The 13,491-nt window shown below is 59.7% G+C and overlaps 1 protein-coding gene across 3 annotated transcripts in view; it reads right to left on the bottom strand.

The window, feature by feature from the left end:
* Window positions 1–1,856: 1,856 nt before the first annotated feature.
* SPNS3 (SPNS lysolipid transporter 3, sphingosine-1-phosphate (putative)) overlaps window positions 1,857–13,491 on the bottom strand; it is a 44,286-nt gene continuing 32,651 nt past the window's right edge. The window contains exons 9-12 of one of the 3 annotated variants that reach the window (XM_014728056.3): window positions 10,730–10,795; window positions 4,676–4,774; window positions 4,370–4,541; window positions 1,857–3,475 (exon numbers count right to left, since the gene is read on the bottom strand). In XM_014728056.3, coding sequence (XP_014583542.3) covers window positions 3,402–3,475; window positions 4,370–4,541; window positions 4,676–4,774; window positions 10,730–10,795 — 411 coding nt within the window. In that variant the 3' untranslated portion in view covers window positions 1,857–3,401. Of the gene's footprint in view, window positions 3,476–4,369; window positions 4,542–4,675; window positions 4,775–7,143; window positions 7,277–10,729; window positions 10,796–13,491 lie in introns of those variants that run through there. The other 2 variants (XM_070226481.1, XR_002811665.2) reach the window with 2 other exon arrangements.

Raw genomic sequence — 13,491 nt, 5'->3', positions numbered from 1 at the left:
GAAATGATCATGCCCAGGCTCCTGCACAATGACAGGCACACCTGTGGGCCAGGATGACACCTAGGAGCTGGAATGCAATGTCTGACTGGGAAGAACAATTAACACATGGAGTGAGCGGGTCAGGCTTGAGGGCCCCGTCCTGCTGAGCAGCACATTCCCAACAAACAAATCCAGAATATCAAGGACTGGGTTTACCTAGTGCGCTTTAGGCCAGAAAGGGGTGTTCTATTGACCACTCCTCCGCTCCAGCCTGAGTGGCCAGCTCTCATAGACCTACACCTGTGACCTCAGCCCAGTGAGGTCCGAGTGACTGGCCCCAGTGAGACAGAGGGTAGGAGCTGAGTAAAACTGGGTTCTAGGTTGGCTGCAGGGCAGATACTGGTCTCTCACTCCCAGAGTCCGCAGGCCCCGGAGCTCCTGCTCTGCCTTGAAACACTTCGCATGATAACATCCTATAAACTCCTGGCTGGGCATTTTGTCTAGCTCAATCCTAGGAAGTGCCACCCTGCCCTGCCCAGCAACCCAAACACCAGAATCCACTTGAGTCAGAAGAAACTACCCGAATGACAGGGTCCAAGCCCCAGCTCCTCAGCTGGCATCTGAAGCCCCTCTGGTCCCCACCAGTCTCTCCTGCCTCCTCTCCCTTCCCAGAACACACACCCCCCCCACCTCCTCTCTGGCCACGCCACACCCGTCCATGATTCATCACATATCTTCTGCCCCACCCCCCTGCACCTTGGCCCATCCTGTTCCCTTCACCAGGAATTCCCTTCCCCCACACCTTCTCTGGCTGTTTACCGACTTCTAAGCCACTTCCTCAAAGGTTTCTGAGGGATGTAATCCCTTCCTCTGCCCACAGGTGTGTTCCCCCTCCCAGTCTTGGGCTGTGAGGTCCAACGGCCAGGTTGGAGTCAGTCACTGCCCAACACCAAGATGTGCGCCCACTGATAACAATACATGTTTCTGGAACTGGCCGGAATGAGGTTTCTGATCTTTCTCCCCAGCCTCTGGACTCTGGGGTGGGCGAGGTGGGGGTGGCTGATGTTCCAACTCTTAGGAAGCCCTTGCCCATTTTTTGGGAGCTGAGCCTCCCGGGGGTGCCCCCTAGGGCTGTAGGGAGGAAGGTCCAGACCCGAGAGCTGGGCTTCTGTGGGCCTAGCCCCTGCTTGTGAGAATCACATGAGGCAAGGCCTGGGCAGGAAAAGCCACATCCAACATACCTCTTAAATATAGCTGGGGGGTCTGAAGCTCAGAGAGGACAGGAAGTGGCCCAGGTCACAGAGCCAGTGAATGCCAAGGGGGATCATGGCATCCTGGCTCCTGCACAGACTGGCTGCCTCCTTCTCAGGAGAAACCAAGTGCTGGCATAGAGCTCCTAAACCCTTGGAATTTCCTAAGTGATGAGGGCCATAAATGTGTCTTTTGTTTGTTAAGGAGATGACTTTTGGACCACACCTAAGGATGGGAGCCGGTTGCCAGGAGAGCCAACCATGTGATTAGAGGGTTGGAACTTTCAGTTCTGCCCCCCTGACCTCCAGGGAGGAGAGGGGCTGGCGGTTGAGATCAATGCCAATGGCCAATGGTTTAATCAATCATGGCTAAGTAATGAAGCCTCCATAAAACCCAAAAGGCCAAGGTTCGAGGACTTTGGGGTTAGTGAACACACGGAGATGTGGGGAAAGTGGTGCGCCTGCAGACAGCATGGAAGCTCGACTCCTTCCCCACGCCTCGCCCTGTGCCTCTGTTCCATCCGGCTGTGCCTGAGTTATATCCTTTTATAGTAAACCCCGCAATCTAGTGAGTAAACAGGTTTCCTGAGTTCTGTGAGCCACTCTAGAAAATTAATTGAGCCCAAGGAGGGGTCATGGGAACCTCTGATTTATAGCCAGTGGGTCAGAAGTACAGGTAACAACCTGGGCTTGTGATTGGCATCTGACATGGGCAGGCGGGGTGGTGGGGTAATCTTGGAGAACCGAGTCCTTAACCTGCGGAATTTGATGCTATCTGTGGGTAGACAGCGCCAGAATTGAATTGAATTGTAGGACACCCAGCTGGTGTCAGAAAATTGCTTGGTGGGGTGGGAACCCCCACACACCTTGTAATACAGACCCCTTACCCTCACGGATCTTCATGGATCCATCCTTTTCCTTGTAACTTCAGGGGCACCCATTTCATGAGTTCCAAGCATCAGATCATGAGTTGAAGGGCTGGCCAGCCTGGCGATGGCCACTCCTGAGGGACGTCTGAGACTGGGGGTGGCAAGCGTGGGCTGAGCTGGAGTCCAGCTCCTGGCGGTGTCCCATCCAACAATAAGGGGCAGGAGGGACACCACAGTGGGCAGGGACGGAGCAGGTGAGGGTCAGCAGGTGAGCGCAAGTCTGGGTCACTGCTTTGCCCACAGCTGCTGGCAGGCAGGCACGGCCTGTCACAGCAAAGGTGGCCACCAGCAGGTGAACAAGGGATCGCCTGGTGGGGCCCCAGGGGAGGGGAGAGAAGTTCATGCTTGTGGGCGGAAGGAACAGGCCTCCCCACTGCTGCCCGCCTGGAAGCTGTCCATCTCCTGCAGGGCCTGCTGTGCCCAGCTGCTCCGAACCCAGCAGCAAGCGGGAGTCCCACAGAGCCAGCCCTCTCCCTGGGCTGTGCTGGGCTCCAGCATGGGTGGTGGGAGCGAGGGACCGAATTGCAGAGCAGGGCACAGCCAGGAATGTTCATGCACAGCCATGTGGGCCCCTCCGCATGGTTCTGGCGTGGCTGAGTCGGTTCAGGCTTGGGCACTCCTCCATGGGGTTCCCTGGAACTTGAAGCCAGCACCAGAGGGGAAACCTATCTCCAAGACTACTGATTCCTGCCCTGCCTCCCCCACCTTTTGTTCAGAGGGTGAACTCAAGCAGAGCGGTGTCCTGGGCCCTCCTGACCCTGCCCAGTGGGAAAGCTGATCAGAGTGGAAGGTCCAGGCCTCGAGACCCATGCTCAGCAGCCCCCTGGGTTTCCCCTGCATCCTTGTGCCAAACTGCCCACCTCTCCTTCTGCTCCCGCTCCCAGCAGAGACACCTTGAGGCTATAAATAACATGATTGTCTAAAGGCCTGAAATCCACAGGCTTTGAACAGGCTCCACTTTAATCAGGGCCACCAGCAGCCAGGCTGAGGACCCCAAGCTGGAGCGGCCTCGTGCCGGGAGCAGGCGCAGGCCCAGGCCTCCCGCGGAGGGTGCTGACAGCTCAATTCCCAGCCCCGCCAAGGGCGCTGCCAGCTCTCTAGCTGGGAGCGAAGAAGTGGCAGGTGCGGCTCGGCCAGGGTCCCTGAGCCACAGCCAAAGGTGGGACGAGGTGCTGGTACTGTGGAGGCCGAGGGGAGGGGTGTGTGCAGGGTGGGTGGGACCTCCTTGCTGCAGTGAGGGGTCTCAGGGGTCCTCTGTGGAGGCACCGGTACTAAAAAGCAGGCTTTGGCTCTCCATGTCCTTGTTGTCCGGGGTCACTGTGGGAGGAAAAGAAACTCAGCCAGCCCCACAGGAGCCAGAAGGTGCTTTGGGACCAGGCCTTCGGTACAGCCTGTCAGGAAATCCCTTAGCTTCCGTCTTCAGGATAAGTTCCAGATCCACCTCCATGGTCCCAGCCACAGCACTGTCACCTGATGGCTACAGGTTTTCCTATGGCCTCTCTGCTTCAACCCTGACCCCCTACAGTCTGTCCTTAACGCAGCAGCCAGAGTGGGGCTTTTACAGTGTAAATCAGATGCCTCGGGGGTCCTCCATGGAAACCCCACAGCAGCTCCCAACTCACTCAGTTAAGACCACGGTCCTCCAAGGGCCTCCCCAGCCCCCCATGCTCTGGCCCTGTTGCTGCCACCCTCATCCCTACCACTGTCCCCCTTTCTCCCGCTCCAGCCACACTGGCCTCCTTGCTGGTTCTCAAACACATCAGGTACGTTCCCACCTCAGGGCCTTTGCACCAGCTGCTCCCTCTGCCAGGAGCACCTTCCCCAGATGGCTCACTCTCTCACCTCCTCCAAATCTTTGTTCCACTGTCACCTGTGCACTGAGGACCTCTGACTACCCTTTCAAAAACTGCAGGCTGCCCCGCCTGTTCCTCTCCACCCACTCTCCTGCTCCATGTCTCTCCATAGCACTCATCACCTCGAACATTCTCCATCTTTGCTTTTTTGTTTGTTTCTGTCTGTCTCTCCCTCCACAAGGGCTTGGACCTGGCATTCTCTCCCCAGCATCTGCTCCTTGCCTGGCACAGAGCAGGGGCCTAATAACTCTTTTTGAATGAATAAATGAGCTGGCTGGGGGCTCAGGGGGTGGCCAGTGCTCCCGGCTCCTACAGGGCTCAGCCCTGAGCCTGGCATGGGTGCGAGGGGCGGGGGTACCTGTGCAGGGCTGCTGGGCCCGGGCCTGGTCCCCCTCCAGGTGCAGGGCCGTCAGCAGAAAGCAGCCGCCCCCCAGGGCGAGGACAAAGGTGCAGCACAGGAAGCTCTGCTGAAGACTGAGAAAGCGCTGCAGGTAGGAGTCGGGGCGCCCGGCCCGCAGGGCGCTGGAGAGCTGCGGAGGAGAGAGGCTGGGTCTGCAGGGCCCAGCGGGCCAGCCTCCAGGCCTAGCCTGTGCAGTGTTCCCCTAGACCTCCCCCCAACACACACTTAGGCACACCCGGAGCCCAGCCACCCACCCAGCCTTACAAGTCCAGTGAGGTAGGGGCTGCCAGCGTCTCCCAGGATGTGGCCCACCGTGATCTGAAGTGCCTCTGCTGTCCCCCGGCACCTGGGCACCACCACGGACTGCAACACACAGGAGCACCAGGGGAGCTCCCTGAGCGAGGGCAGAGCGGGTGCTCCCTCACACCCACCTCCTGCTCCCACCTGCCAAGGACCTGCCTGGAGGTGGGACGGGCTGGCCAACTGAGTGGCGTGGAAGGGAGTCAACACCCCCAGTGCCTGAAGCCAGAACATCAGGCCCCTCCAAGGCTCAGGAAGGCTCCCCAGTCCCCCAGGATGGGTAGGCCAAGGCCCCTGATGAGGGCCACCCTCTTGATGCTTTGCTCTTGAACCGGGCAGGGACCAGGCATGGCTGTGACAACAGTAATGGGGCATCCCAGCTCCAGGGCCCAGGAGACAGCAGTGCAGGCTGGCAGGGTGAAGGGCGGGTGCACAGCCAAGTGTCTGCATGTGTGGGCACCTAGGTGGGTGGCACAGAGGGCTCAGCCCTTCTCGCAGGAAATTCAAGCCCCCTCTGGGCAGACAGCAAAGGCAGCCTTGCTGGAGAGGCCCACACGACTCCGTGGAAGAGGGGAGAGAGTTTAAGAAGATGAATTCTGGAGTCAGATCATCTGGGTTCCAATCCCAGATCCCCACTCACTAGCTGTGTGACTTTGGGCAAGTCACTTTACCTGTCTGTGCCTCAGTCTCCTCATCCCGAGTGGGGATAACAATAGCACCTTCATGGAGGGTTAGGTTCATGATCATGCCTGCCTGTGGTACCCGGAGCCTTCATGTGGACATCAGACGGAAATAACGTTCTATGACTCCAGGAGGCAGAATGCTTCCAGGCGTTCAAACATGCTGTGTCCTCTGCCTGGCAAGCCTTTCCCTCTCCCATCTAGCTGGAGCATCCCTATTTATCCTTCAGGACTGATCTTTGGGTCACCTCCTCCATGAAGCCTTCCCAGAGTTCAGGTGCCTGCCCTGAGCTCCCACAGCCCCTGTGTGCACCCCTAACTGAGTGCACGTCCCGCACAACTGGGAGGGGTCTATCCTTGTCCACCTCCCCTTACCCCTACCTTGTTTGAGCAGCAAACCTCCTGTCTAATTTCTCTTGAGGTCCCTGAGGTACAGCAAGGTGCCAGGCTCAGAGGGGACTAGCTGAAAGTTTGCCAACTAAATAAGTCAAGTAGAACCGTATGGGAGACAGGTCCCAGGAGAAACCCTGCCAGAACCCAGGGCTGCAGCGGGGGAGGGAGGGAAGGAGGGAGGGAGGAGGGGGTTCAAACAGAAGCCACACAGTGATGCAGTCCCAACATGGCAGCCGCAGGGGAGCCTCCCACCCCAGAGCCTTGACCCCAAGACAGAGGTGCCTGTAATCTGAGTCACCAGAGAATAACAGCAATGACAGTAATAATTACTAACGTTTGTTAAATGCTTCCTGTATGCATTTTATATATCCACTCAACCAACCCGTGAGGGAGATGCAATTATTATCCACGTGTTACAGAGAGGAAACCCTCCACAGGGAGGGTAAGTAACTTGCCCAAGGTCACCCAGCCGGGAAATAGCAGGGCTGAGATTTGATCCCAGGCCTCCTCCAGGGTCTGACCTTTGACCACTCTGCTGTTAGGAGCCTTCCCAGCAATGTATAAGTGTTTGTTACAGAACATCGGGAAAACGCAGAGAAGGATAAAGAGGACGAGTTCGTCCGTGGCCCTGCAGACAGGTCTCTGGCAGAGCGCGGGGAAGGCCTTCATCCCGGGCAGGGGATGGAGGCAGCAAAGGGGTGGAGGCAGGAGCCCAGGGACAGGAGCCGCAGGATAGGGAGGGGGGCCTTGTGGGGGGCAGGTCAGAGGGTGACTGGCTGGTCCCGGGGTCACTGGCGCTGAGCCACTCTGCCCAGGTGCTGAGAGGAGCGGAGATTCCCACCCATCACCCAGACTTGCCAACAGGCCTAAGAAGGAACTGACCACAGCTTTGCACCTTCCAGAAGTGCTTCCTTCTCACCCCATAATTATGTGATTACTAACTGGTGGTTCTGGGGAGAAGGGCAGGGCCTCCCAGAGGGTGGGCCCTGAATGTCCAAAAAAGTCCATGCAGGGGCCAGGGCTGCTCGGACCCTCGGAATAAGGCCCAAACAGGCTGGCCCCTTCCTCCCCTCCCAGGAACCCCAACCTGCTGGGCCTGGACCAGCCCCCGCTGCCAGTGGCAGGAGAGGCAGGTCTCCCCCAGCCTGTTATGGGTCCCCGTTGTCTCCATATAGCCATGGGGCCAAGGCTGGGACCTGCCAGCAGCTGGAGAGCCAGCGGGTAATTTAAGAAGTTAGAGGCTTCTGGGTTCCTAAAAATCCAGGCTTACTCTATTCTGAGACAAAAACACCTCAGTTTTGACTCTCCTTTCTTAGAAGAGCTGTTCCCTTTATAGCCCGGGGCATAGCCAGCACCAACCAAGGGCCTGCAGAAAGGCAGGGTCGCAACCACCACGTGCAGACTCCTCGGCAGCCTGCCTCCTGCGTGCCTCACTCAGCCTTCAGACACCCCTGGGAGGGGGAGACAGACGAGCCAGCGAGCAGACGGCTACCTGGGGGCAGAGGGCAGGGGAAGCATTGAGACACAGGCGGAGGGAGAAGAGGAGGGTGATGACCCGCCAGAGGGAGGGGAAATCTGCTGAGGAGGTGGGAGATGAGCCTGGTGGCTGGATTCCCGAACCCCAGAGGACAGACCTGGGAGAGGCAGTCAGTTCCTCCTCTGCTCCACCCCTCACTGCTGGGGGCGGCTGAGCCAGCTGTAGGCCACCCCAGGAGGAGCCCGGACAGACAAGAGGGTTGGGAGGCAGCTGGAGACCCCATCAGTGGGTTTGGGGAGGCAGGGTGCTCAGCCTGGGGGGATGCAGCCTCAGGAGACACAGTGTCAGCATTCCAGGGAGCAGGACCCTCTGAGGCCCAGCCGGGCTAGGGGGAGGCTGCTGGAGGCGGGTCAGAGTTGGGCCTTGGCTGTGACAGAGCCAGGTCCTTTTCATCAACAGAGCTGCCAGGAGGCAGGGGCTTCTCAGGGTCCAAGGAGTGAGCTCCCATCAGAGGGGTATGTAAACAAGGGGGTGGACTACACCGGTCAGAAGTTTGCAGAGGGTTCGTGGAAGGGGAGCTGGCTGCGCTAGACGAGTGTTCTCCAAGTATGCTCTGAGGATCATGGATGTCAGGATCGCGTGGGAAGCACTAGAAATGCAGGCCCCTGAACCCAAACACAGACCCACTGAATGAGGCTCGGAGGCTCCAGGGCCTGGAAGCCGATTTGTAACAGGTTCCCCAAACCTGGTTCTTACACTCAGTGAAGTTTAAGAACCGCTGGACCAGAGAGCTCCTGAGGTCTCTTCCCCAGAGAGAATCTGGATTCCCCTCCTTGTGGGTAAGCGGATCAAAGACAGCAGTGTCCCCAAGACAGGACTGACACTGAGGACAGCGAGCCCACTCTGCCCCCTCAGGAACAGGCAAGATGCAGGGAGCAAGTACCAGCTCCTTCATCCTTATAGCCACGGCCAGGGTCCCCGCCCAGAGAGAGCTCCTGTGCCTCAGGAGCAAGAGCAGAACAGCAGATGGGACCTTCCTGCACTTTCTGCCACACCCGGTCCCCACAGGCTTCCCATCCCTGCCCTGCTTCCTCCCAGCCCGGTCCCATCCCCTGCTGGCCCTCTCTCCACTTCTTCCCTTCCTGCCCTGGCCCTGCCCCCCCCCCCCAGGCTGCTCCCGTCTCACCTCTAGAAAAGCAAAACCAGCTTCCTGGGACCCTCTGCCCACTCCAGCCCCCATCCTCTCTCTCTTCCCCACTCAGCGCAGCTTCTTGAGGAGCTGTCTCCGCTCAGGGTCTCCTTCTTCACCTCCTGCTCTGTCCTCACCCGGCTCTGAGCCAGCGCCTGCCCCTCCACTCCACAGACCGGGCCTCCACAGCCTGTCCCCCGCCTGCATCTGCCAGAGACCCCTCCCTCCTCGAGCCCATCCCTGTCTCTGCCAAGGTACCGAGCGCCAAGAACTGCAAGGACTGGTTCAGCTCCGACCACCAAATCTTTGGCTACGTGGCTTCAGGAAAGGGGGAAGGCAGGGGAAGGTGGGCAAGACCTCTTGGGGAGACAAGCCTTGCTGAGATGAGGGCTGGAGGCCTCCAACCCAGGGAAGGACCATAGAGAGCACAGGGTAGGCTGGATCACATCCAGCCTGGCCCCCTGGGCAACTCCGGCCAGCTCCCCAGCCCAGACAGATGGGTGAAACTATGGCTGATCAGCCTCACAGGCCCTCCCCTCCTCACCACATCCCTGCCCCCAACACACACACAGCTCTTGGAAGAGCCTGGCTCTGCCAGGTTAATCATTGTCAAAAGCACAGACGCTGGGGGGACATGGGCAATCTTCACATATCTGCAGGGCTGTCATGTGGAAAAGGGAGCAGCACACGGGGCAGGCGGGGAAAGAAGGAGGGGCAGGTGTCAGCTCCGTCTGAACCTCCAGAGACAGAGAACGGGCCATGGAGGTGGGGGGCGGGGAGTGAAGCTCCCTGTGCCTAACAGTGGGCCCCTCACTACCCAAAGCGTTTGCCAGCGCTTTCCCGTTCGCGGAGGCCTTCCCCACGGGCTGTCTCGCTCACCCTGCCAGGCCAGTTATGATCACCCCTTTTCATAGACAGGGAAACTGAGGCCCAAGGCCATTCATCAGGTCTGTAGCTTTGTCTGGCCGGAGCCCGAGTCTGCTTCTGGAGGTTGGAGAAGACCTGCCAGGCCTGCAGCTGATACACCCACCCAGGAGTCAAAGACGGGGCAGCCCTGTCTACACCCACTGAGCCTGGGCCAAGGGAGGGGGCAGAACCTCTAGGCAGGGAGTGTTCAGCAACAGTAGTGTTCAAGCAGGCCTTGTTGGCTTATCAAATGACTACGCCTCCCCATAGCCCTGCCACACTCAGATCCCAGGACGCAAGGGTTTCCCCAGGAGACGGACCTCGAGAAAGCGAAAGCTCTGCATCGGGTCAGTGCCCAGCGCGGGCGGGGCATGCTCTGTGCCAGGCCTGCGCAAAAGCTTCACACAGGTCACCTCGTTTCACCCCCATGACGATCCATGAGGTATTTCCATCCCCATTTTCCACCCGGGGAAACTGAGGCTCAGAGAAGCTCAGACACACCAAGTGACTCGCCTGGGTCACACACAGCCAGTAAGTGGTGGAAGAGGCAGGGCTGAAACTGTGTCTGCTTCCTGAATCCAGGTTCACCCTCAGGACAGTGCTCAGCTGACGCCAGGCCACCCTGGGTCCTCTGTGCCCAGCACTGGACAATGCAGGCTGCCAGCAGGCAGGAGGGGGGCTCTCAGGGTGCCCCTAGGTCTGGGACCCCATGCTATCCACAAGGGTACAGCCCGTCAGTGTTCAAAGTCCCTCCTCCATGTCTCCTAGGAGTCAGGGAGGCTGGATGGAGAGAGTGAGGCTCAGGGAGGGCGGGGCTGACTCTGGACCTAGGAGAGTCGTGTGGTCGGGACAGCATCAGTCCTCATGGCAGCTTGAGCCAGCCGCTTGCCTTGCAGCCTGTGACATGGGAGCTGGGGTGGCCTGGACCCACCTGGGCTCAGTGGCAATAGCCCCAAGGTCTGGCATCCCCATCTGTGTGACCAGAGTGGAGGCCAAGGAGCCTGCTTGCTGAGTGTGGTCAAAGAAGAGGAACGGAGAGAGCCCCGGAGTCAAAAAGCCTGGGGCCCAGTCCTGGCTTAGTGACTCTGCATGCTGTGTGACCTTGGTCCAGGCACCTGGCCTCTCTGAACCTACATTTGCTCATCTGCAAAATGGGGGTGATGGTCAGAGGAGATGTTTGAGAGTCAGCGAGGCCCTGGTCCAAGGTAAGTGTTCCATGACCTTGGTCTCCTACCCCGTAGTCTCTGAAGCACCCCCACCACCAACCTCCAGGTCACACAACAGCAGAGATTCAGCCCTGAGCTGGACAGACTCCAGCTCCCCCTGCTCAAGAGACCCCAGGACCAGCCCCCCATTCCAGCCCCCACACCTACCAGCAGGATGTCAGCAACCACTGCCCAGTTACAGGACAGAAGCAGCTCCCCAAAGGCCAGGAACACCTGTGGACAAAGGGCGGCCAGGTGAGGCTCCTCAGACCTCAGTCACTGACCCCCCACACTGTCGCTTCCCACCTGGGGAGACGGAGACTGAGGCTGCGCAGAGGAGGGCACTGTTAAGACTTACTGGGGTGGGTGGGTGAGGTCCGGAGCTGTTTCTCCAGTTCTGGCAGCCTCGATGGGAGATAGACCTTCCCATCTGGGCAGGCTGGCAGGCACGACCCAGAGTGGAGAACAGCACTCTCCCTGAGGGATGGCCCCCAGGGCCCAGCCCTTGAGGTCACCCGTGGGGCCCCAGGGGACCATAGGCTACTTTCAAAGGTGGGAAACAGACTCTGAGAGGAGAAAGGCAAGGCACTGCTCAGGGCTGGCCCCTACTCCTCTGTGTTCCCCTAAGGCTGTGGATACTGATAAGGTGCCTACTGTGTGCTTGCCCGCCTGCCCTGCCCAGGCACCCCGTCAACAGCCCTCCCAGGCCATCCCCATCCCAGACCCCCAGAGAAGGTGGGGAGGTAAGCAAGGCCGTGACAGTGAAACGGCTCCCAGGGCAGGGCCAGGGCTTGTCTGAGGCCACCAGCTGGCCCAAGCCAAGCCAGCCTGGAACCAGAGGCTGCCGGCCCCTGTCCAGCACCCACCTCCTGCCCCGGGCCCCTATGGGGTACTGTGCCCTTGTGTGCCCAGCCCCTGCCCTGCCCCATGTCTGCAGTGACTGGAGGTAGCCGTGGGCCTGTCTCTCCCCGAACCCTCCACCTCGTGCCAAAGGATTAGGACAATCCTCACGCTGCTCACTCAAGAAGAGTCTAATGAAGCAGCAAGGAGAATAAAGTCTCATTTCTCAGAGCTTCTAAGAGCTTATTGCTGGAGTGGAATTAGTCATTCCTGGAGTCACGGGGCTCTGGCTCCCAAAGGCCTGCGGGCACCCAGGAGAGAGGAACCGGAGGACCACTGTTTGCATACCTACTATGTGCCAGCCACATCCACTTGCACCTGTCTAACCTCTCAGCCACCTCATAAGGCAGACATCATTACACCCATGCCACAGATGAGGAGACTCAGGCCCAAGGTCACATGCCAAACTTTCAGCGAGCCCCTCACCTCTGCGGCTGGCCCTGGGCAAGGTGAGGAGCAGGAGGCTGTCGGGAGGGGGCCTCAGCAGCCATGGTGCCAGGTGAGGCCGGCACGAGGGAAGTCAGAGGAAAGCCCAGGAAGGGGAGGGCCTCCAGGTGGAGGTGGCGCTGAGCAGAGCCCTGAAGGATGGGCAGGATCAGGATGGGCCGATAAGAGCCCCGAGGCCACCAGACAGAGAACCTTCGTGAGCAGAGGTAAGGAGGCAGTGATGCACCCACTGTGCAGGGTGAGGCAGGAATATGGCCCAGTGCTGCCAGGGAGGGCAGAATGGACCAAGGAGGGGGAGGAACTGTGTGTCTTCTGGGGCTCCCCGCACTCAATCTGGGGGACCCTTGAGGGCAGGGCGGGTCTCCCTCCTGGCCTAGGGCGTGGGGCTGGCACCCACAGGGGTGGAATCAGGAAGTCACTGGCGGGCAGGCGGCAGGTGGGGCCCAAGCAGGCTGCAGACCGGCATTCCAGCTTGACAGAGTCTGCCTACCCGGCCTCCTGGGGCCACACAGAAGCCCTCACTTGCCTCTTGCCCAGACTCCGCCTCCACCTGCACTGCCAGGCCCTGCCCCCAACACCTGCCCCTCCCCTTCACGCAGTGGGCGCCAGCCAGCCCCCTTTTCGTCTCTGCCCTGTCCTCCCCCCCCCCACACACCCACAGGACATACTGAAATATACCTTTTCCTTCCTCCAGCCAGAGCAGGGTGGATCTCAGCCCCAAAATAGAGCCGATCAGAGGGAGGCCGCAGCCACAATGGGGCCTTTCAGGAGAACAAGCCACCCAGGATGCCAGGTTTCCTCAGACACACCTGGAAACGGCCCGCGACACCAAATCCCGTCTCCACGTTGTGGCTTGGAGGGGCGAGGGGCCAGCGGGCAGCCGCCTCCTAATCCCATAATTACCGAGGCTCCTGAGGCAGCCGCCTGCCGGGGCCCAGGGAGGGGCTCCCCAACAAAGGGCTGTGACTCCTGGGGTGGACGGGCCCCTGCCCTGCCCTGCCCTGCCGCAGGGTGACCCTGGGGAGGTCACCTGGCTCTGGGCCTTGGTTTCCCCAACCGGACAACCATAGGGTGGCCCTGATGCTCTGCCAGCCTCCTCCAGCCCCAACAACCTGAGCTGCTGAAGCTGGGAATCTCCTTGGCACTATTTGTGTTCCCCCCAGGCTGCGTGCAAATTGGGTCTCAGAGAGCAGTGTCTTCCATGACCAATTAGGACTTGGGTTCCACAATTAAAAAATAAAAACACAAAGGGCCCTGGGGGGCAGTAAAGTCACCGTGAGGAATTTCGCGCACTGTTCAAAGCTTCTCCCACATGGCTGCCTCAGCCCACAGTCCCAGGCGCTTCCTGGACACCATCCCCTGGAAGGCCACAGGCACCGCTCACTGACCAGGTCCTCACACCCATTCTCTCCTCTGGTCCCCCCACCCCGACATCGCTGTCCTCGCCCAGGGTGGTTGAGGCAGTCAGGACACAGGTCCCAGGCATAGACTGGCTGCCAGAAAGATGCTGAAGCTGCTTCTTCCCTGGGATGGCCGGTTGTCCCCTGTCACTCAGGCCAGACACAGGGAGGGGGAGGGGAGGC

This window comes from Equus caballus, chromosome 11, assembly GCF_041296265.1.
Source record: "Equus caballus isolate H_3958 breed thoroughbred chromosome 11, TB-T2T, whole genome shotgun sequence".
Lineage (NCBI taxonomy): Eukaryota > Metazoa > Chordata > Mammalia > Perissodactyla > Equidae > Equus > Equus caballus.
This window is presented reverse-complemented; position numbering and strand designations above follow the sequence as displayed.